The sequence below is a fragment of the Octopus sinensis genome, linkage group LG19, assembly GCF_006345805.1.
Source record: "Octopus sinensis linkage group LG19, ASM634580v1, whole genome shotgun sequence".
NCBI classification, from domain to species: Eukaryota; Metazoa; Mollusca; class Cephalopoda; order Octopoda; family Octopodidae; genus Octopus; species Octopus sinensis.
In genome coordinates, this window is record NC_043015.1 from 48,741,193 (window position 1) to 48,765,779 (window position 24,587).

At 38.6% G+C, this 24,587-nt stretch overlaps 1 protein-coding gene across 2 annotated transcripts in view; it reads right to left on the bottom strand.

Moving 5' to 3' along the window:
- Window positions 1-242: 242 nt before the first annotated feature.
- LOC115222279 (cytochrome b5 reductase 4) overlaps window positions 243-24,587 on the bottom strand; it is a 49,082-nt gene continuing 24,737 nt past the window's right edge. For both annotated transcript variants that reach the window (XM_029792447.2, XM_029792448.2), the window contains exons 8-15: window positions 22,415-22,447; window positions 21,792-21,905; window positions 20,596-20,736; window positions 17,923-18,075; window positions 13,380-13,533; window positions 10,135-10,221; window positions 1,618-1,788; window positions 243-1,058 (exon numbers count right to left, since the gene is read on the bottom strand). In XM_029792447.2, coding sequence (XP_029648307.1) covers window positions 1,004-1,058; window positions 1,618-1,788; window positions 10,135-10,221; window positions 13,380-13,533; window positions 17,923-18,075; window positions 20,596-20,736; window positions 21,792-21,905; window positions 22,415-22,447 — 908 coding nt within the window. In that variant the 3' untranslated portion in view covers window positions 243-1,003. The remainder of the gene's footprint in view (window positions 1,059-1,617; window positions 1,789-10,134; window positions 10,222-13,379; window positions 13,534-17,922; window positions 18,076-20,595; window positions 20,737-21,791; window positions 21,906-22,414; window positions 22,448-24,587) is intronic.

Below are 24,587 nucleotides of genomic sequence, written 5' to 3' on the forward strand. Positions count from 1 at the left end.
ATCTACCAAATTCACTCACAAGGCTTTGGTCAGAATAGAGTTATAGAGGAAAATACTTGTCCAAGGTGCCACACAGTGGGACTGAACTCAGAACCATGTGGCTGAAAAGCAAAATTCTCAGTGCACAGACATGTGTACTGTGTGTGCCTCGATATAAAAAAAATAAGTAGCCACCACAAATATGAAAGAAAGACTTAAATAATGGAGGATTTAATTTTGGAATCAAAATATTACATCATTAATTCTGTTTATAATGTTTATTAACAGTCCGATGTTCACACACACACATGCACACACACACACACACACATACACACACACACACACCACACACACACACACACACACTATAACAATGAGGTTAATCACAGCAAATTTACAGAAAGAATATCATTTTAACTGCTGCATGCTGTTCTCAAATCCTATGTCAGACATGACTAATCAACCCAATGGTGAAAGACAGTCCAACACCATCTGCCATTTATTTATTTGTAATGTAACTGGATCTACATCATTCACTGTGTCCTTTCTTCGATTAGGGTAGTAGGGTGTGATTTCAGTGAGATTTTACTGCTATTTCTAGCAGCTGAAGCAACTGCATGCATTCGCTGCTCACTTTGCATCAAGCTGTTATGAATGGCTTTTCAATTAAGATGTTAGTAAAGATTTAATTCAACCTGAAAATATGATTTATCTTAGTAACAGGCAGCAAATTCAACGCCTACAAAACCTCTAACCCCACTTCATCCCCTCGTAAAGACTACAGCCCTATGAAATCTATGCTCATAAAACAATTGCTGGCACTGAAATGGTGTTTTTTCTCTTCTCCCTTCTTTTGTCATCGGAACATCATTTTGATGTCAACATGGAGTATTGTTCTGTATTTTATGAGCAACTGTAAGCATGTTACAACAATTATGGACGCCATACTGGGGTTAAATGAGGGAAAACAACAATTACATGGAGTGAGAGTGTCCCTTTGGTCAAGATGAAAAATGCTGGATTATCCTAAAAATGGATGTATATGTTGGTCGCCGTATCCTTGTAATCTCGCTAATCTGGAAACATACAAATAAAAACTTTTATTAGAAAAATACCTGCGATGATAAGAATTAAAATATGTCAAAATGAACTAGGTTTAATCAATGTGGCTGAGACTCGTTAAAGGAACTGTAATAAATAAATGCTCTACATGGGTTGGTGAAGGGCTGTTGTTCTCAACCAGAGTTTGTAGGAGATTTTGGTGTTAAAGTCTTTTGAGTAATATGTTGGTTATATTCCTACAACACACAATACAAAGAATCTTAACAATTCTTTATACAATTCCTAATAATATTTAACTCTAAAAATATAATAGGACTGTTTTTTTAAGCATCAAATGGTTATGGGGATCCACCTGAGTAAAATAGGTAAAAAAATGGTTGGGAACCACTGGGTTCATTTGGGTGTGAGAGGTCCCAGGTTGGAATCCTGGATGAGCTCATTGCTACTCTTTGTTTCATCTACAGATTCTTTTTCTGGCAGTACCCCAGCATGGCCACAGCCTTTGGGCTGAAACACATAAACTTGATTGAGGATATTGATGATTAGGAAGGAGGTTTCAACAAAAGTATTTACCTCATAGTATTTGCAGTGAATGGTGAAGGACCACAGGCACAGATTAACATGTTCTGATCAACGAGTGAAGTAAACGGAGGTATATGCTGATTAGCCAGCTCCTCATCTAAATGACCAACAGGACCAGACCATTGACTATCTGGCTGTGATAATACATATTTTACCTGGAATCTGAAAAACAAAAAAATCCATAAATGCAACATATTTAAAATATCAACCAGTACAAATTCAGACATGGGTTTATATATATCTATATATATAAAACTAAATTGATCAAAATAAAAATAAAAATAAAAACATGAGGCGAAGGATTCAGCGGTACATATGTTTCGGGCCTTTATTAGACAGATACATAACAAATCATAATGTATGTCTGTGGCCTTCTTCAGCCGCTCACAACAGCTTCCACAAGGACATGTGTTAGTTCCGAAATTCTTGGCTGGGGATGCAAATCTTCTCGTTCCCGTACGACAAAATGCGGCAGCAGCATCGAATTGAATCGTCCATCTCCTTCTTCTCTCAATGTAGAATGAGGAAACTTGGATGTTGAGGTAATGTAAATAAATAAATACGTATATAGAGGTGAAGATGGAGGGGCGAGAGTTCGGGGCGAGGGATAAAAAATATAAAATAATATAAAATAATGTATAAATGTAGATGATAAAGATATAAAGAGTTGTAAGGAGATGTAAAGGGGTATAAAGGCATAATGTTGTAAAGTAAAAATAGAAATGGAAATAATAGTAAAAGAAGTAAAGGAACCTGATAAAAACATGATAAAAGTGTAAAAGAATGTAGGGATAAGGGATGTATAGAGGTCGCGGACCCAGCATGGTGGTCAAGAGATTGATAAAACTTAGTTGTAGAACTGTCAGTAAATTAACGTTTCGTCGTAATCAGAGCTGATGAGAGTTTAATCTGGTTCCTTGAATTAAATGGACTTCCAGTACATACATATCATCATGGGTACATACACCCACATACACGCGTACATATACGTCTCCAAGTCTATAAGCAACACACGCACTCGCGTGTAAACATGTACATAAACCCACACGCACCCACACGCATGCGCGCACACACACATACATACAACAGAATATCCGCATATATAGACGGACATTACGCGCGTATACGCTCACATGTACATACGTGCGCCCCTCACTACATACGTACACGTATATGCCCACGTCTCTAGGTCTAGGTATAAGATATTAAAGGATGTGTATAAGAACGTATGTAAAGAATCCCGTACTCATGTTAATACGCGCACGCACACACGGCTGTGTGTCCGTATGTGCGTGCACATATATATACTCACACACGCACACAGAGACACACGCGCTCATGGGTATAGTCATAAGATATCGAAGTATGCATGTACACATACGCGCGCGCACATGTATGTATGCGCATACACACGTACGCGGACGCTCGGATACTCAAAAGGCGGATCCATAGGTGAGTAAATAAGCATATATAGAGGTGTAAAGCGATAGATTAGGGGTAAGAATGAGGGTAAGGGTAAAGATTAGAAATAAAAAATACAGTATAAAATAAGAAATACAATGTAATAGTTAGAAATGAAATATAAGAATTATAAGGGTTATAAGAGTTAAGGTAAGGGATAAAATGAAAATGAGAGTAAATGGCAGTAGAATAAACGTAAAAATAAAAGTAAAAATAAAATTAAAAATAAAAATACATGGAAGTAGGATAAAATAAAAATAAAATAAAAATAAAATAAAAATAAAAATAAAAATAAAAATAAAAATAAAAATAAAATAAAAATAAAATAAAAATAAAAATAAAAATAAAATAAAAAATAAGGTAAAAATATAATTTTGTAAAGTTTAACATGAGATGGAGGTGGCCCACATATATATATATGTGTATATGTACACACACACGTATGTGCACATAAACGCACACACACACACACACCACCACATACACACGCGCATATAGGAAAACGGGATGTGCTGGAGCCGACAGGTTGCACCGGGTGGGAGGAATAGCATGGGGGAGTTGGTATAAGACCTAAGCATTGTAGTATTTGAAAGTATTAATAAGTTTATGTATACAGGATGGTTTGAACTCTGACCTTTTGTTAATAAGATTGTGTTTGTCTTTGAATTCAAGATGTTCAGGAGTTCTACACAGCATAGTTGGCATCCTGCTCTATTATTTAAATAAGGTGCAGCTGATCCGATGATGGACCATCTGAGTTTGAAGCTTATGCATTGTCTTTTAATTCCCAAATTCTTTTAGAGAGGGAGGTGCTGTTAGCCTTATGTCTCTATGTCTCATCGAGGACCGGTGGTTGTAGTATCTGGATTTCCAGGAGGTTGAGCAACCAATATAGGTGAGTGTGTTAAATTGAGTACTCACCTCACATGAGTATATTACGTTTTTTGCCCTGCATGCGCCCTGCAGCGGGCACTCTGATGCACATCTGCAGTTGCATTGCATTGCATTATTCGGTCGTGTGCTGCTAATCCTAGGCGGAGGTGTTGCAATACGAGTGGGGGCGTTGGTAACCTCCTGGTTGTTGATGGGTGTAGTATTTCCTCTGTAGTGTCGGCGGGTGTTATTACTAACTGCTTGGGTATTATGGTTGCCAGTCTGGTTATAATGCCTACTGTCTAGATGAGGGGGTTTCTGTTGGTCGCTATGGTTTGCTCTTGATCTAGCTGTTCTAATATTAATATAGTTGTGTTAGCTAAGAGGCAGTTCATGTTGGGCAGGGTAGAGTAGGAAATCCTAATAGTTTTGTTGGAGAAGATACTTCTATATTTGTGGGTGGGTGGGAAGTTGTTGGAAATTATAGAGAATATTCTTTTACATAACCTACCCCTAACTGCTAAGTTGAAAGGTATGTTGAACCATATGTATTTGCGTAATCTACTATTATCCCTTCTGTTTCTCCTAATAGGATCTATATTGTTCTCGTCGGGAGGGTTACTATTGTGTGCTGTTCTATTAGTCCGCCTATTTCCTATATGTTGTTTGGAGTTTGAATTAGACTTATCGGTAGTGTGAGTTGAGTGCTGAGTTCGATTATAATTGGGAGTCTTATGGTCGACGGACGCTCCCGTTGGTCTACGTATGATATTCTCTGGTTATATCCGGCACTATAGAGAGCTTGGTTGTAGTGTTGAGCATGATTATTGAAAATTTCTCTATTAGAGGATAGTTTTGTCAGTCTGTCTGAGATGGCTTGTACTGTGGTGCTAATTATACAGGGTGGATGGTTGGAAGAGGTATGGATGTATTTGGTAGTTTCTTCTGGTTTCCTATATGGGTAGTGAAGGTGCTTATTCAAATCTAACGTAACATCTAAGAAGTTATCCATTTAATTCAAGGAACCAGATTAAACTCTCATCAGCTCTGATTTACGACGAAACCGTTAATTTACTGACAGTTCTACAACTAAGTTTTATCAATCTCTTGACCACCATGCTGGGTCCGCGACCTCTATACATCCCTTATCCCTACATTCTTTTACACTTTTATCATGTTTTTATCAGGTTCCTTACTTCTTTTTACTATTATTTCCATTTCTATTTTTACTTTACAACATTATGCCTTTATACCCCCCTTTACATCTCCTTACAACTCTTTATATCTTTATCATCTACATTTATACATTATTTTATATTATTTTATATTTTTTATCCCTCCCCGAACTCTCGCCCCTCCATCTTCACCTCTATATACGTATTTATTTATTTACATTACCTCAACATCCAAGTTTCCTCATTCTACATTGAGAGAAGAAGGAGATGGACGATTCAATTCGATGCTGCTGCCGCATTTTGTCGTACGGGAACGAGAAGATTTGCATCCCCAGCCAAGAATTTCGGAACTAACACATGTCCTTGTGGAAGCTGTTGTGAGCGGCTGAAGAAGGCCACAGACATACATTATGATTTGTTATGTATCTGTCTAATAAAGGCCCGAAACATATGTACCGCTGAATCCTTCGCCTCATGTTTTTATTTTTATTTTTATTTTGATCAATTTACTCCACCACCTACACCACCAAACGGTATACACAGGTGCTTATAATTATCAAGTACTCACCCCGAATTTCTATATATATAAAACTGTAGTTGTGTGAGTGTCTGTCCCCTTCGATTTAGATTCCTAACTACTCCCACATTTTGCGGTGCAGTTTAACCAAATTCGGGTATCTTATAGTCGTGATTCATATCGAGCCCGTCTGACTATTAGCGCGCGTCAACGATGAGTCTACGATTTTAAAAATAATTTAACATCATTTTTTATTCCATTTTAATGCATATTTTTTCGTGTGTCGATGGCGGCGGAGTTGGCGTCCATGGTCACACCTGCACCTGTGTTTGCTTCTCCCCTCCCTCGTGAAGCTGTGGGGAAGGGAGTGTAAGGAAATCAACGTCGTAAAGCATTGTCAAGGAGACCAGCGTTCTTTTAGAACAACGACTTCATGGCTTGAAGACACCAAAACAGAAATGGCTAAGAAAGCGTCTACGATGAGTCTACGATTTAAAAAAAAATTTACCATCATTTTTTCCATTTTAATGCATTTTTTCGCTATTATATAAGGGAAGTAACTCTCTAAAAATGTCTACGATGAGTCAACGATTAAAAAAAAATTACCATCATTTTTTATTCCATTTTTAATGCATTTTTTTGCTATAACTCTCTAAAAATGCTTATATAGTTATTTCCCTTACAAACCCGAGCAACGCCGGGTGATACTGCTAGTATATATATATATATATATATATATATATAGTATATATATATATATATATATATATATATATATTATTTGATTTTCACTCTCGATGAATTTATCCCTTTTTGTGTCCCTAGCACTAGGCTTCCTTATTTGGGAGCCCTTAATTATATTTCTATATGAATAATATTTTGTCTAATGACTAATTCGTCTTTTGTGCTAGGCCACTGGTAATAATAATCTATGTTATTATTCTTTTTGATTATATTCACATATTATTTGATAGATTTGTTCGTAAAATTTTTTACCGGCATGCCCTATATCGCCGGGTATATTTTGCGTCTGCGCAGAGGTTTGAAAAGTTAAGATTTACAAAATGCTTAGATCGACACATGGTCTAACGCTCTGTGCATCTAGAATTAACAAAGGCGTCCCGCTGATGAACCTGACCTTGGCAAACATATTCTGTCTGTTTTGCTAGAAAGAGGTAGAAACTGATCAGTCCGGGATATATCGTTAATGGTAAATGTTTTTGATTTTCACTCTCGATGAATTTATCCCTTTTTGTGTCCCTAGCACTAGGCTTCCTTATTTGGGAGCCCTTAATTATATTTCTATATGAAAAATATTTTTCTATATGAATAATATTTTCTCTAATGACTAATTCGTCTTTTGTGCTAGGCCACTGGTAATAATAATCTATGTTATTACCCTTTTTGATTATATATATATATATATATATATATAAAATAGTGTACATTTAAACACATAAGAGGAATCCACTCATCGGATTCCTCAGGCTAGAAAGAACAGCTAGGTTCCAAAACCACAAAATTAGGGATAAAATCCCGAAAGGAACGAAATGAAAAAATAAAAACTTTTACCATCTAGTTTCTTGGACCAATTGGTTTCTGATTTTGGTTTAGCAAATAAGACAATTTGCTAGGTGAAATTGTTATCAACAGGTACACCTCAGATTCAATATATAAACATGAGGCAATCAATTATATGCCTTTTGTTTATACATCCTAATGTTTTCAAATCTACTGCGCAGGTGCAGCTCCTCGTCAGCAATAAAAAGAATGCCAACTTTTAAAATTCGAAAATTATCCAAAAACTTACAATTCCTCTTATGTATTTAAATGTACACTGTATTTTATGAGTAATACATAGTCTTTGAACTAAATTTGTACATGCTAGGCCACTGAAGTGAAAATTTCTAATGATTTCCATTTCCCTTCGATATAATAAAGTATATATATATATATATATATATATAATATATATATATATATAATAAAAACTTACTTGGAGAAATAAGAAAGTGACGCGAGGTGTTCAATCATACAATAACAATTTAACAAATAAAACATATGCATACATACATACATATATGTACATACCTACATCTATATATACATGCATATATATATATATGAGTACAGGACATCACAAATAAACGTAAAACACAACGAGAAACGAAAACATAAAAACAAACAAGGAAACGGACTTTTTTTAACAACGAAAAAACAGAGTACAAGACAAACAATACAAGGAATACTCCCTATTGTGGTAATGAAAATCAGCAGTTAATTGAAATTGGATAGAAATGAGTTGTTTGTGACTGTGAAGTTCTGAAGGTGGATACCTCTCCACCACTATTTACCTATTTGTAGTTACTACTGATTCAATTCTCACTTTCCCCTAAATGTGAGTAGCCATGTACCTCCTCTACAGCAAGGACCTGCTTCTGCCCCCATCCTTTTCTCTCATAACTTGTTAGAACAAAGCCCCTCAGATTTCAAACAGGTTGCATTGCAAACACTGTGACAAAAGTACCAAGTTCACTCTGTAAAGGGGTTGACATTAGGAAGGGCATCCAGCAGTTGAAACCATGCCAAAGTAGACACTGTGGCATGATGTAGTCCTTGGTATGGCAGTGAGGTGGCAGAAACGTTAGCACGCCGGGCGAAATGCTTAGCGGTATTTTGTCTGCTGTTACGTTCTGAGTTCAAATTCTGCCGAGGTTGACTTTGCCTTTCATCCTTTCGGGGTCGATAAATTAAGTACCAGTTACGCACTGGGGTCAATGTAATCGACTTGATCCCTTTGTCTGTCCTTGTTTGTTTCCTTTATGTTTAGCCCCTTGTGGACAATAAAGAAATATGATGTAGTCCTTGGGCCCATCAGATCCTGTCAAATCATCCAACCCATGACAGCATGGAAAAAAAAAAAACACATGTTAAATGATGATGGTGAACTGTCCAATCTATTTGATTATTTATATTCTCTTCTGTCTGCTTTATTGTTACTCTACTAGTAATACAGATTTCCTACCAACTTTTCAAAAAAGGGTGTTTTTAAATTACAGAGATGTACTTGCATAGCAAGTGATTTGATCTGAGATCGTGTGCTGAAACGAAAACAGTTGCAGCATGGAAGGTGTTTGTAAGCCATTTAAGAAACACACAAAAGCCGTTCAATTCACTTCAACATTTAAGTTTAATTTGTCAAAATATTTTCGTCACTTTAAGACCGCGACCTGTTCACTGACAAAAATCCGTGCTGGAACTCTTAAAGATAATCCTTAATTCACTGTTAACGTTTTATTATAAAGCTTTCACTTTTAGATTGCTTTGTATATTCTTCACAATATTCACACAGTTTGGCTCATTCTGAACAATTTGATATTTAATTTCCTTCAAGAACATATATCTATATAGTTTATGGAATTAACAAGTCCTATGGTATATTATTATGTAATGTTACTTATTCTGTTGTGTTTGGGGAGAGTCATTTTCTTTTTGTGCCTTATAATGTAACACACTCACCAGTAAAATTTCCACTTATTTCTTATTTTTATTTTCCTAAAATTTTTGTTGCATCTTGCAACCTTTTCAATAGTCTTGACTATTGAAAAGGTTGCAAGATGCAATGAAAATTTAAGCTCTTAACAATGAAGCAGAAGCTATCCTGGCCCAGTCAAGTAGTTTTACATTTTCAAAGAACATGGTACAATGTCTGCAGTCAAAAATCAAACAAGTTCACCATTTGGGTACCATTTTGCTTGGTTTTCTTTGGTGCAAAAATTATGGGCTTGTTATCTTTGCTAAGCTCTGGATATGACTTTAAACTGTATCCAGTAGTGAGTGCTCTGACACAGGAATTCCAGGGTTTTCAGGAGGGTGAAGCCACCTCTTAACCACTATTATTCCAAGGTCTGCTCTTACCTGGAGCAGTAGCACTTGTAAGGGTCCCAACTATGGGTAGATTAGTATGAAATGGAAGAATCTTCAAGCACAAACCCTCAATTGCCTTGTGAAGGAAAAGGCTAGGAGAGTCAACCTCAATAGCAGATCAAGGAGTGAAGTTGGTCTGGTGCCCTCTTTGACACTCTTCCAGGGTAGGTGGAGCACTCCAGCCCTGTAAAGCAATTAACTTAGGGGAAGCTTGTTGGTCACTGTGGCCATCTTAGCCCACTGAAACACTGGTCAGACCACTAAGAGTAAAGAGTGGGACCAGAGTACGTGGATTAACTCTCACTTTAAAATTACTAAGTGCAGGCAGAAAACAATGCAGTGTCATGGACCAGTTTACAAAAAAACACTTGAGGTTGGTACCACTCTTCCTCATGTTCTTCAGATATGAAGAAATTGCCACCGTGTTTGCTAAGTTAATGAGAAATGGTGAAACTTCAAATAAACTAATAAACAAAATTGTATTAAAACTAATACAGAAAAACTGATAAGTTACATTAATGAATAAATTGATATTTATAAAAAGTATTGAATTACCTTTCATCTTGATTTGTTAGTTTATTGAACTCTTCTCGCCATATAATATCTTCTTGTGTTTTATTAAAGAAAATTAAGTTAACACACCTACAAAGATAAAATGGAAATGGAAATAGCATAAGAACCAAAAGTGGTATACAATGTTATTCAAAAAGAATGAACTGATTTCATTATGCAATATTTTAATAAGGAAAAGAAATAGAAACCTCCAGCTGAGTCACAAGTATTTACTCACAATCAACTTTTATTTCCTGTCTTAGAAGTGTTCAATGTAGTCTCCACCTGCAGCACGAGCAACATCAATGTGATAAGAGAACTCCTTCCAGATGCATATCAGCATATCAAAAGCAAGTTTGTTATGGAACTAAAGAATAAAATTTGCTTTGCTCGAGGCAATTCCAGAAGATATTGACATAGAAGGGAAAGGAAAAACTTCAATAAAGCATTCAACTAGACAGCCACAGAAGAACTCAGTGGATTGTGATATGCTGATATGCGTCTGGGAGGGATTCTCTTATTTCTTTATTGCCCACAAGGGGCTAAACATAGAGGGGACAAACAAGGACAGGCAAAGGGATTAAGTCGATTATATCAACCACAGTTCATAACTGGTACTTAATTTATCGACCCCGAAAGGATGAAAGGCAAAGTCGACCTCGGCGGAATGCTAAGCATTTTGCCCGCGTGCTAACATTTCTGCCAGCTCTTATTGCATTGTTGTTACCCATGCTGCAGGTGGTGGCCATACTGAACACTTGTAAGACAGGAAATAAAAGTTGATTATGAGTAAATACTTGTGACTTAGCTGGAGTTTTCTATTGCTTTTCCTTATTAAATATTGTGTAATGAAATCGGTTCATTCTTTTTGAATAACCCTGTAGTTTGAATATGATATAGTATAAAAAAAAAAGGGATCAAAGATCCTTCCCAAGCTCATAAGGCTATTCCTGGATTCTGTGGTGTATATTTCCCAGGTGGAGGGGATGCTGATCTGCCATAGGATTGCCTGTTTTTGCCAGCCTAGTGGACTGAGGCAATGTGAAATGAAGTGTTTTGCTCAAGAACACAATGCATCTCCTGGTTGAAGGCCACAATCTTTTTTTTTATGTCGTGACAATAAAAAGTCTAGGTTTAAAAGTGGAATCTTTAAACATTCCATCTTTAGACTTCTCTGCATCATCATCTGAAATGTAAGATTTTTTTTTTCTACCCTGAAGTCAGAGGCTTGATTTATCCAATGCTTATTTCCTTCCACTACTGGCTGCATACTTTGGGGTATCCACATTATGATAAATATCCAAGCCCCCCCCCCCCCCGAAACAACTGTTGCACATGTAACACCTTACCCTCTACCCTTTAATGTTCTCAGTCGTTTGGACTCTGTGTAAGTTTGATCTATTAATATGTAAATATCTATATCATCATCATCGCTCTTCCTTATTAAATATTGTGTAATGAAATTGGTTCATTCTTTTTGAATAACCCTTTAGTTTGAATATGATATAGTATAAAAAAAAAAGGATCAAAGATCCTTCCCAAACTCATAAGGCCATTCCTTATCATCATCATCGTTTAACGTCCGCTTTCCATGCTAGCATGGGTTGGACGATTTGACTGAGGGCTGACGAACCAGATGGCTGCACCAGGCTCCAATCTTGATCTGGCAGAATTTCTACAGCTGGATGCCCTTCCTAACGCCAACCACTCCGAGAGTGTGGTGGGTGCTTTTATGTGCCACCGGCATGAGGGCCAGTCAGGTGGTACTGGCAACGGCCACAAAAAAAAATACATTTTTTTTTTATACACACACCTATATATATATATATATATATATATATATATATATATTGATGTGAGTTTGGGGGATATATTATGCAGGCAGATATTATGGTGACTCATACTTAAATATTATCTGGAAATCTTCAGTCTTTGCTTTCTTCCTGTTTACATGTATACATATATACATATTTTGTATATCAAACCCAAGCTGTTATACCTAATTTATCTGCATAATTGCCTATACACACACATACACACATATGTGTGTGTGTGTGCTTATATTCATCATGTACCTCGACTTCACATCTCTTTTGCTCTTCTCAGATGGGCAAGCCATGTATTCACCTCTGCAGCAAGACAGCTCCTGCCCTATAAAACTTGCATATCTCTCAATACCATATTCCACACAGTTGATGGATTTTGTGTTGCAGGTGTGGGATGAGGTCAGCAGCTGGGGAGCTGACCAGAAGAGGAAGGGTCAGGAGTGACGCGCACGCAGGCAGCGAACATTGGGGCCTTTTGGATTGAGGTAGCTGAGGGAGTCAGACGCGTGAGCACGTTGTTAAGGTAGGGGAGAAGCAGCTGCTATTTCTAGTGTTTGGGTTGGGCTGCGTTGAAGGGTCCATTACCACTAAGAGGTCTCCATCTGAGCGAAGAGAAGGTAGGTGTCCTTATTTCGAATCTCTCTCATACACCACAGCAGGTACTTAGTGTTTTCACCAGTGCTGGTGCCACAAAAAAACAAAAACAATGTCCATTATACTCTGTGAAGTGGTCGGTGTTAGGAAAGGCATCCAGCAGTAGAAGCTATGCCAAAATAGACATTAAAGTTCAACACAGCTCTCTGGCTTGTCAAGTCATGCCGAGCCATCCAACCCATGTTGTTGTTTGTTCCTTCTTGAGCCATGCCTGGCTCATAAGGGCCGGTTTCCCGGTTTCCTTGGCGTATAGGTTCCCCACCTGGACGGGACACCGGTCTGTCGCAGGTGAGCTGCAAGACACAGGAGGAAAGAGTGAGAGAAAGTTGTGGTGAAAGAGTCAGCAGAAGTTTGCCATTACCTTCTGCCAGAGCCACGTGGAGCTTAGGTGTTTCGCTCATAAACACACACATCACCCGGTCTGAGATTCGAACCCGTGATCCTTCGACCGCGAATCCGCTGCTTTAACCACTAGGCCATGTGCCTCCACTATCGAACCCATGCCAGTATGGAAAAAGGGACATGATGATGATGGTGATGATGAACAAGTTTCGACACTACTTCCATCTTGCAAATTCACTGACAAGGCTATAGAAGAAGACCCGGAGCTATAGAAGAAGACATGTGCCCAAGGTGTCATGCAGTGGGATTGAACTAGAAACCTTGTACTTGGGAAGCAAACTTCTTACTTTACAGCAATACCTGTGCTTATTTTAAATGTCAGTAAATGATTCAGTTGAACATTAAACTTGGAAGATGGATTTTTACCTGATATTTTTCTTTGGATCATTTAAGGCATAATAGATAAGCCTGATCATTGGTGTTATACCAGTTCCTGCAGCAAACAGGATTAAATGACTGCACTTCTCGAGTCTTGTTTCATCAAAATTTCCTTCAAACAAACTTAATTTAATGGAGCTACCTAGAAAATAAAGAATATAGGGAATCAAAAATACAAAATAATTTCAAGTCTTATTCACTTGACAAACTCCCTTACACTGAACAAGACTTCAAGGATTTTTGTGGTTTTTGCCACTGTTTACAATTATCTTTAAAAAAATGTTCTTGATGTATCATATACATGTAATTATTGACACCGAATCTGAATTTGTTATTCATTTATTCTAGAAAAATTTTGCGAAAATGTTACAGGCGTAGGAGTGGCTGTGTGGTAAGTAGTTTGCTTACCAACCACATGGTTCTGGGTTCAGTCCCACTGCGTGGCACATTAAGCAAGTGTTTTCTACTATAGCCTTGGGCCAACCAAAGTGGATTTGGCAGACGGAAACTGAAAGAAGCCCATCATATATATGTACGTGTGTGTATATGTTTGTTGTGTGTCTGTGTTTGTCCCCCACCCCCACCCAGCATCGCTTGACAACCGATGCTGGTGTGTTTACGTCCCCGTAACTTAGTGGTTCGGCAAAAGAGACCGATAGAATAAGTACTAGGCTTACAAAGAATAATTACTGGGGTCGATTTGCTCGACTAAAGGTGGTGCTCCAGCATGGCCACAGTCAAATGACTGAAAAGAGTAAAAGAGTAAAAAAGAGTAGGTATTCAAAGTTTGATAAATTTCAGAATTTTCAGCCAATCAGAAAACAGCACGTTTGCTATCTCTTCAATCACTGGGGGGAGCGGAGCCGCACAGGCATGTCAAAACATTAAACTAGGATTTTATAAAATAAATTATCTTTCTTGTATCCCCTTCTCCTCCTTGTGCACATGCACAGCATCTTTGGTTACTATGGAAACAGTTCTTCGCAATCAGCTATGCAACACGTGGTGCTTCTTTGCTTTGGTTACTATGGAAATAGAAATTTTTGCCACGGTGGCATATAAAATACTCACTTCTGATTGGCTAAAATACCTAAATTCTGAACCTAATAATTTTTTTTTTAAACCTAATAATTTTTTTAATTTATAGGAAAAATGAATTTCTTTTTCATAATTAGTATACAAAACTTAATCCATGAACCAAATTTGAAGACAATTGGAACCAAATTTGTAAATGGTGAAGAAAACCATGAAGATCCAGTTTCAACACAGGTCATTTACATTGGGTTTATTTGTTTAGTAGAAGCTTTCTGTTGGACATTCCCCTTAAACTTTCGGAATTACGGAGATGTACTCGCATAGCAAGTGATTTGATCTGAGATCGTGTGCTGGAACGAAAACAATTGCAGCGTGGAAGGTGTTTGTAAGCCATTTAAGAAACACACAAAAGCTGTTCGATTCACTTCAACATTTAAGTTTAATTTGTCAAAATATTTTCATTGCTAAAATCCGCGACCTGTTCACTGAGATGCAGCACGGATTTTTGTCAGTGAACAGGTTGCGAATTTTAGCGCCAAAAATATTTTGACAAATTAAACTTAAATGTTGAAGTGAATCGAACAGCTTTTGTGTGTTTCTTAAATGGCTTACAAACACCTTCCACGCTGCAATTGATTCCCCTTAAAGTTCCCCCACTAAATCAAATTCATCAGCATGGCATTGCATAGCTGCACACCATGCATCATGCAAGTTTGCTTTGCAACCATGCAATTCCAGGTGCAATCCCACTGAATGGAACCTTGAGCAAGAGCGCCTTTTGGCGTAATCTCAGCTTGACTAACCCTCTTTAAGGGCAATGAAAGCTTGTAGTATACGACACCACTACCATCACCACCAACAACAGTGGAGGTGCAATGGCCCAATGGTTAGGGCAGCGGACTCGCGGTCGGAGGATCGCGGTTTCGATTCCCAGACAGGGCGTCATGTGTGTTTATTGAGCGAAAACACCTAAAGCTCCACGAGGCTCCGGCGGGGGGGGGGGGTCGACCCCTGTCGTACTCTTTCACTCCAACTTTCTCTCACTCTTTCTTCCTGTTTCTTGTCCCCAACTTCCTACGCAACCGCTGAGCTTGGATGCGCATTCATCCATCCGTCGATGCTCTCGGTGTCGGGGGTTGACCTGCGTTCTCTTCTGCGGGTCTTACGAATAGCAAAGGACCACGTTTCGGACTTCTCCCACTAGGACGAAGACCGCAACGCTCAACAGCAACAGCAACCACCAACAACAACACTATTATCATCACTGCTGCTACTACTACAGCTACCAGTACTACTAAAACTGACACCACCACCACTACATCATTATAGCCACAGCCTTGGTCTAGATCAATGGTTCTCAACCAGGGGCCATATAAGATTTTTGGGGGTTCATGCAACAAGATGGTAAATTGGGGATCGACAATAGTATTTTAAGGGCCCCTGAATAAATTTTGTTTTAGATGTATGTATTGGTATACTCTCTTTTACTCTTTTACTTTAATCGAGCAACTCGACCCCGGGACTTATTCTTTTGTAACCCCAGTACTTATTCTATCGGTCTCTTTTGCCGAACCGCTAAGTAACGGGGACATAAACACACCAGCATCATCGTTGTCAAGCAATGCTAGGGGACAAACCAGACACACAAACACACATGCATATATATATATATATATATAATTCGGGGTGAGTACTTGATAATTATAAGCACCTGTGTTACCGTTTTGGTGGTGTAGGTGGTGGAGTAAATTGATCAAAATAAAACATGATGCCAAGGATTCATCATGTTTTTATTTTGATCAATTTATATATATATATATATATATATATATATATATGTATATATATATTATACGACGGGCTTCTTTCAGTTTCCGTCTACCAAATCCACTCACAAGGCTTTGGTCAGCCTGAGGTTGTATTGCATGAGAGATTTTTTCTCTAACATTTTACATAGTTCAACCTACACAAGTTAACACAGGTATAAAGACACATGAGCTGCGAACTGGCAGAATCGTTAGCACGCCGGGCGAAATGTGTAGCCGTATTTCGTTTGTCGCTACGTTCAGAGTTCAAATTCCGCCGAGGTCGACTTTGCTTTTCATCCTTTCGGGGTCGATTAAATAAGTACCAGTTACGCACTGGGGTCGATGTAATCGACTTAATCCGTTCGTCTGTCCTTGTTTGTCCCCTCTGTGTTTAGCCCCTTGTGGGTAGTAAAGAAATAGGTATTTCGTCTGTCGCTACGTTCAGAGTTCAAATTCCGCCGATGTCGACTTTGCTTTTCATCCTTTCGGGGTCGATTAAATAAGTACCAGTTACGCACTGGGGTCGATGTAATCGACTTAATCCGTTCGTCTGTCCTTGTTTGTCCCCTCTGTGTTTAGCCCCTTGTGGGTAGTAAAGAAATAGGTATTTCGTTTGTCGCTACGTTCAGAGTTCAAATTCCGCCGAGGTCGACTTTGCTTTTCATCCTTTCGGGGTCGATTAAATAAGTACCAGTTACGCATGTAATCGACTTAATCCGTTCGTCTGTCCTTGTTTGTCCCCTCTGTGTTTAGCCCCTTGTGGGTAGTAAAGAAATAGGTATAAAGACACACACACACGACCGTCATCTTTCAGTTTCTATCTACCAAATCCACTCACAGGACTTTGCTCGGCTTGAGGCTATAGAAGGAGACACCTGCCCAAAGTACCACACTGAGGGACTGAACCTGGAACTGTGTGGTTGGGAGACATGCTTCTTACCACACAGCCACTGCTTGCGCCTATAACAATGTTAAGAAAATAAAAGAGTTTAAGAAGTCATCTAAAGATGCCCATGTGTGTGTATGAGATAGAGAGAGAGAGAGAGAGAGAGAAAGAGAGAAAGAAAGAAAGAGAAAGAGAAAGAGAGAGAAGAAAGAAAGAGAGAGAGAGAGAGAGAAAGAGAGAAAGAAAGAAAGAGAAAGAGAAAGAGAGAGAGAAAGAAAGAGAGAGAGAGAGAGAGAGAGAAAGAGAGAAAGAAAGAAAGAAAGAGAGAGAGAGAAAGAAAGAGAGAGAGAGAGAAAGAGAGAAAGAAAGAAAGAAGAGAAGAGAAAGAGAAAAGAAAGAGAGAGAGAGAGAGAGAAGGAGGGAAAGAAAGAAAGAGAAAGAGAAAGAGAGAGAGAGAGAGAAGGAGGGAAAGAAAGAAAGAGAAAGAGAAAGAGAGAGAAAGAAAGAGAGAGAGAGAGAAGGAGGGAAAGAAAGAAAGAGAAAGATAAAGAGAGAGAGAAAGAAAGAGAGAGAGAAAGAAAGAGAGAGAGAGAGAGAGAGAGAGAAAGAGAGAAAGAAAGAAAGAGAAAGAGAAAGAGAGAGAGAAAGAAAGAGAGAGAGAGAGAGAGAAGGAGGGAAAGAATGATGCCTGTTAATATATGTAACTTATGTTAGAATGGAAAAGAATGATTTCTTTGTTTCTTGCTTGAATCTTGCGTAAATGTCTAAGAACTTTTGTTTTGAAACTCAAAAACCAACAGACCACTTTTTAGCGTATTGATCCAGGACGTTAATGCTCCCTGTTCGTATATCTTTATCATGAGATATAGAAAATGGCCTTGGTCTGAAGCCATATCCTGATCCTCAGCTTGCATTGATGGTAGCACTAATGTGTATTGCCGATATAGTTCCATATCTGATGGACAAGATAAAAATAAATAATGAAGAATTTTGTTTCATATTCAAAATAATTTACAAAACAAAGACATTTAATACATAACAACCAAAACAAAAAGAAGCCTTTTACATTTATGTGAATATATATGGCACCAACCGATCGTGGCCGATGCCAAACCCCTCTGGCACCTGTGCAGGTGGCACGTAAAAGGCACCCACTACACTCGCGGAGTGGTTGGCGTTAGGAAGGGCATCCAGCTGTAGAAACACTGCCAGATCAGCCTGGAGCAGCCCCTGGCTCCCCAGACCCCGGTCGAACCGTCCAACCCGTGCTAGCATGGAAAACGGACGTTAAACGATGATGATGACGATGATATATGGAGACACAGGGTCTAGTGTTTAGAGCAGCAGATTCACGGTCGAGGGATCGCGGGTTCGAATCTCAGACTGGGTGATGTGTGTGTTTATGAGTGAAACACCTAAGCTCCATTGCTAAACCTGAACAACTATAAAACTCTTTCACACTGCAAGTTTTATAATTCTGTATTATCAATATTAACCTGTTAGCATTTAAACCGGCCATATCCAGTCCAAATACCTATTATATGTTCGAGCAAGCAGATCTGGTCTCTTACACTTACCCTGCAATGTCATTCTAAAAATAAACAATCACATCATTGAAACCTCAAAGCTATGACATACTACATGATTAACTCAAAACAATGTGAATAATTAAGGATTACATTTGACAAAGTAATCTGAATGCTAAAGGGTTAATACTTAATTGGCTCTGCTTTAGTTTATCAGGAGTACCTCGTTAGACAAGCAGTGGTTATAACTTCTATCATCATCACCACCACTACGACCACCATTTTAACATCCACTTTTCCATGCTTGCATTGGTCGGATGGAGATAATCGAAGCAGATTCCCTATGGAATCTGTATGCCCCTCCTGTTGCCAACCCTCACCTATTTCCAGACTTGTTTTTGCAGAATATTGGAAATAAATAACATTCATTTACAATAATCATGTGATGCCAAGATGAAGAAGCACAAACTTCATAAAAACTGTATTTTAACGTCTATAACGAACCTTTTTTTTTTTTTGCTAAAAATTAGGTTAAAAAAATATGGATGTGTCTTAGACATGGATAATCCCTTACAAAACCTTTTTTCCAAATTTTAAGCCCCCAAAATTAGGGGTTCCTTATATACATTAAAATACAGTATATTTGCTAACCATTTATATTTTCTGTAGGAACAACAACCTTCAGTAAAAGATTCTGGTTAATGGTTGTGCGAAATTGTAAATGGGCCTCACAGATGGGATGAAAAGGGGCTGAGACTCCTGGTGATTTGCTGTGCTTGAGAAAACACATCACGCTAAGTAAAATCGTGGCTGTCCTTGCAAACAGGCTTGTCCCCTACATCCCTGAGTGATCCTAATCTTGTGGGCTTGCGGATGCTGGTGCCACATAAAAAGCACCCCTGCTGGTGCCATGTAAACATACCTGTGCCACTGCTGTGTAAAAACACATATTAGGAAGGGCATACAGCCATAGAAGCCATGCCAAAACAGACATGGAGCCTGGTTCAGCTCTCTGGCTTGCCAGCTCCTGTCAAACCTTCGAACTCATGGAAAACGGATGCTAAATGATGATGATGATGATGATGATGATTATTATATAATTGATTTTTTGAAATGTTCCATCACCATCACCATTATTAACATTTCGTTTTCCACACTGGTATGGATTGGATGGTTCATCATCATCATCATCGTTTAGCGTCCACTTTCCATGCTGGCATGGGTTGGACGGTTCAACTGGGGTCTGGGAAGCCAGAAAGCTGCACCAGGCCCAGTCTGATCTGGCAATGTTTCTACGGCTGGATGCCCTTCCTAACGCCAACCACTCCATGTGTGTAGTGGGTGCTTTTTACATGCCACCGGCACAGGTGCCAGACAAGGCTGGCAAACGGCCACGATCGGATGGTGCATTTTACGTGCCACCGGCACGGAGGCTGGCAACGGCCACGATTGGATGGTGCTTTTTACATGCCACCGGCACGGAGGCCAGGCGAGGCTGGCAACGGCCACGATCGGATGTTGCTTTTTACGTGTCACTGGCACGGAGGCAGTCGGGGCGGCGCTGGCAATGGCCACGTTCAGGTGGTTCTCTTATGTGCCACTGGCACTGGTATCACAGCTACGATTTCCATTGATGTTGATCGATTTTGATTTTGATTTTGTTTTTGTTCAATATAAATATAAACGAAAGGGTCAGATGGTTGCACCAAATTCCAATGTCAGATTTAGCATGTTTTCTACACCTGGATGCCCTTCACAGAATGTACTGGGTGGGTTTTACCAGCATGAGTGAGGTCACCAAGTACCCACAAGACCCCCCACCACCACCACCTCAACAAAAGTTGGTTATAGTACAGACCAATACGAAAGACAGAGGGACAGAAGCAGTTGACTTGTATTGCTGCAGTCATTAATTCAAGGCTCTCGTTAATATCAAATGGTGGACTTACCTGAAATCGTGTGATAAACTCGTAAATGAAATCCAATTGGTACAGTCATTAAACAACCTTCTGGTAATGATATTCGGAATAATTTAGTGTCATGTGTTAATTGCTTTACTGTGTCTATGATACAATCTCTTGAAAGGGTTTCTGAAACACATATAAAAATTATTTTAGTGAAAAACAATTTAAAAAAAATTTTTTTCATTTTAAATATCTTATCCCTTATCTTTTACTTCTTGTTTCAGCCATTAGTCTGTGGCCATGCTGGGGCATCACCTTGCAGAATTTTCAATTGAATGAATCGATCCCAGTACTTTTTTCTGAAGCCTGGTACTTATTCTATCGATCTCTTTTGCTGAGATGCTAAGTTATGAAAACATAAACACACCAACACCAGTTAGGACAGACACACACACACACACAAATATATTTCTATGATAGACTTCTTTCAGTTTTGCTCTACCAAATGCACTCACAAGGCTTTAGTCGACCTGAGGCTATAGTAGAAGATACTTGCCAAAGATGCCATGCCATAGGGCTGAACCCAGAACCATGTGGTTGGAAAGCAAGCATCTTACCACACAGCCACACCTTTATAAGTTAATTTAAAGAATTTTATTTTTATTTACTGTTAAGATAAATAATATGAATAATTAATCATCATCATCATCGTTTTAACATCCACTTTTCCATGCTTGCATGAGTCAGACAGAATTGGCAGAGGTGGAATTTTTTTTTACAGTTGGATGCTCTTCTTGTCATAAATCCTCACCTATTTCCAATCAAGGTAATATTTCTCCATGACCTGACATGTTTTTCATTGAAGGTTGGAAACCAAGGACATGACAGAGACACTCATTTACAGTTATCACATGAAAGCAAGGCAAGGAAACAGTAACACACACACACATACAAGCATGGAAAATCGGACATTAAATGACAAGAAAGTTCGGGCTCATGGGTGCCTGTGTCATGTAAATGTACCCATGCCAGTGCTGAGTAAAAGCACTCAGTAAATTCTGTAAAGTGGTTGGCATTAGGAAGGGCATCCAGCCACAGTATCATGCCAAAAACAGGCATGGAGTCTGGGCAGCTCTGGTCAAACCGTCCAGCCCATGCCAGCATGGAAAACGGACATATGATGATGATGATGAATTAAGAATTATAATAAATTGAAACAAAGCAATGTAAAACAAACTGACCTGGGTGAGTCTTTGTGAAATTTTGTTCAAGGGTTTCTCCTAATGAAGGCCAATGAATTAAAGGGTTTTCTTTCTTAAGAACAATTTGAACAGCTCCTGACTGCATCACTGTCACTGAAACGACAAACCCATTTTTCATTTAGATACTCCAAGAGGACTTGTGGTGTTCTAAGATACTGCTGTTGTTGACTTATCTAAAATTCCAACTCCGTCTGTGATGGTGTTCTAGGAAGATGATGTAGTTGTTTTATTGTAAGAGGGCATGTTTAAGATGTGGGCATTGGCTAAACACTTCCTTCCTTGAGTTTAAAAAGGTTCCCGAGTCAAGTGAGTTCTTTAGGATTCATGTATTCTCTGCCAAACAAAGCTTACAGTTTCTGCTCCTGTTTACATAAGGCCCTGAGCAGGGGACACTTGCCCAAGGTGCTGCACAGAGGGACTGAACCTGGAACTGTGAGGTTGGGAAGTAAACTTCTTACTGCACAGCCACACCTGTACCAACAATAACGTTTTATAAAAAATTTCCCAAAAACTACTCCAATTAAATTGTATTGGCTTTGTGTCCCCTCTAATCATTTTAACTAGGACAAAAAAATAAAACTATAAATTTAAAATTCGCAAACCTTTGTCAGTAGATGTAATTTCTTCTGTTAAATCTAAAATATAAATAAAGCAAAGATTAATAAATACTCACTAAATGTTGCCTCAACCATAATTATATGTAAATTATGAATAAATACACATGTATACAAAATAAAGATGATTAATTTAATATAATTTAGGAATTTAACCATTTAACATTTAGATTATTATGTAATACTTATTTATTCATATTGTTTTGTATTAACCTTGCATTATCTCATAGCTTTGAGATTATGATGATGTGATAGTTTTATTCTTAGAATGACATTGCAGAGAAAGTGTGAAAGGTTGGATCTGGTCAGTTTGAGCATGAAACAGGTAGAACATTTTGGCTGCATTTGGCTGGCTCAAATGCTAAAGGGTTAAGCTAATTTTTGCCAGAAAGACCCCTTCCATTGCTTTCAAATCAATCTGTATATAGTCACACATACACACACAAACAATGTTAAGGAGCCTTTAAGTGGTTACTTTACATGCAAGAAATAACAGCCAAATTCCCTTTGAATCAAACCTTACTGTCTATGCACACACATTAATATCAAACAGTGAGTGCTCAACACTGCATTGGTAGATAAAAATTCTTCATTTATAGGTTAAGGCAACCATTCGTTTCATGTTAAGGGAGAAACTCCTTAACAATTATCAAGTCTGTTACATGGAACATCGGTGTTCATTTCCATTTTGGATTAAAACACACAAAAAAAAAAAATCATGCAAGATTACAATAAAATAATACAAAGTTTTGGGCAAACAGATATGAGAAGAAACAATTTTTAGATTATCTTCCTTGGATTAACTTTCGGTTAAATTCAATTCAATTCAAATTTTCTGAATAGATACACATACCTGCATTAATATTTTAAACGTCTGCGTTTACTAGTTCATGTTTACATATATGTGCACCTGGTTGCCAAATTTCACTTGTTTATCACATACTTATCACACACTTTTCACAGTGTTGCTATCCCTCTCTCTCTCTTTCGGAGAGGCACTGAGCAGCTATACGCACACATACACACACGGCAGTAACTTCCACCTACCGAATTCAATCACAAAGCTCCGGTCGGCTCAGGGCTATAGTAGAAGACACCTGCCCAAAGTGCCTCGCAGTGGGACTGAACCTGAAACCATATAGCTAGGAAGCAAGCTCCCTAACCACACAGCCATGCCCGCGCCTACTATAATTGTGTATATTTATATGTTTGTGTATATATTCATAAATTAGTATATATAGTCAGTATATGGATCATGTAGTGTTTTGTGCATACATACACACGTATGTGCATGCGTACACATGCACATAGATACACATATATTCTTATATAATGAATCTGTTGTATTCAGAGCTCAGGTGAAAAAGTAACCAAAACTGCATGAACAGTTCACAAGAAGTGAACAACAAAAATGTCTTTAAAAAAAGAAAAAGAATTAGATCATCATCATTGTCATCATTTAACATCCGCTTTCCATGCTAGCATGGGTTGGACGATTTGACTGAGGTCTGGCGAACCAGATGGCTGCACCAGACTCCAATCTTGATCTGGCAGAGTTTCTACAGCTGGATGCCCTTCCTAACACCAACCACTCCGAGAGTGTAGTGGGTGCTTTTACGTGCCATTGGCACGAGGGCCAGTCAGGCGGTACTGGCAACGGCAATGCTCAAATGGTGTTTTTTACATGCCACCTGCACAGGAGCCAGTCCAGCGGCACTGGCAACGACCTCGCTCAAATGTTTTTTCACGTGTCAGTAAGGCGATGCTGGTAACCATCACGCTCAAATAGAGCTTTTTACATGCCACCGGCACAGAAGCCAGGCAGCTGCTCTGGCAACGATCATGCTCGGATGGTGCTCAATAAAGCTATTATGTCATGAAGAGGAAGGAGTTTCGATATTTTGAGCATAAAACTCTTTGTCAAGATGAATAAGGAAAGAATGAAAGAGTTAGAAAAAATTAGCTCCTGCCTTCACATAAGTTGATCTTCTGCCTATCTGCTCACACATACTGGGCTTGTGGTTTGTCTTATTACCACCTGTTTGCTCCTTCCTTGCACTCTACTATTTCCTTACACACTCCTTTGTTTCCACCTCTCTGCTACTCACCCTTCCATATATACTACATGTAGGCATGCTTTCTCAAAATTCATAACCCCAAA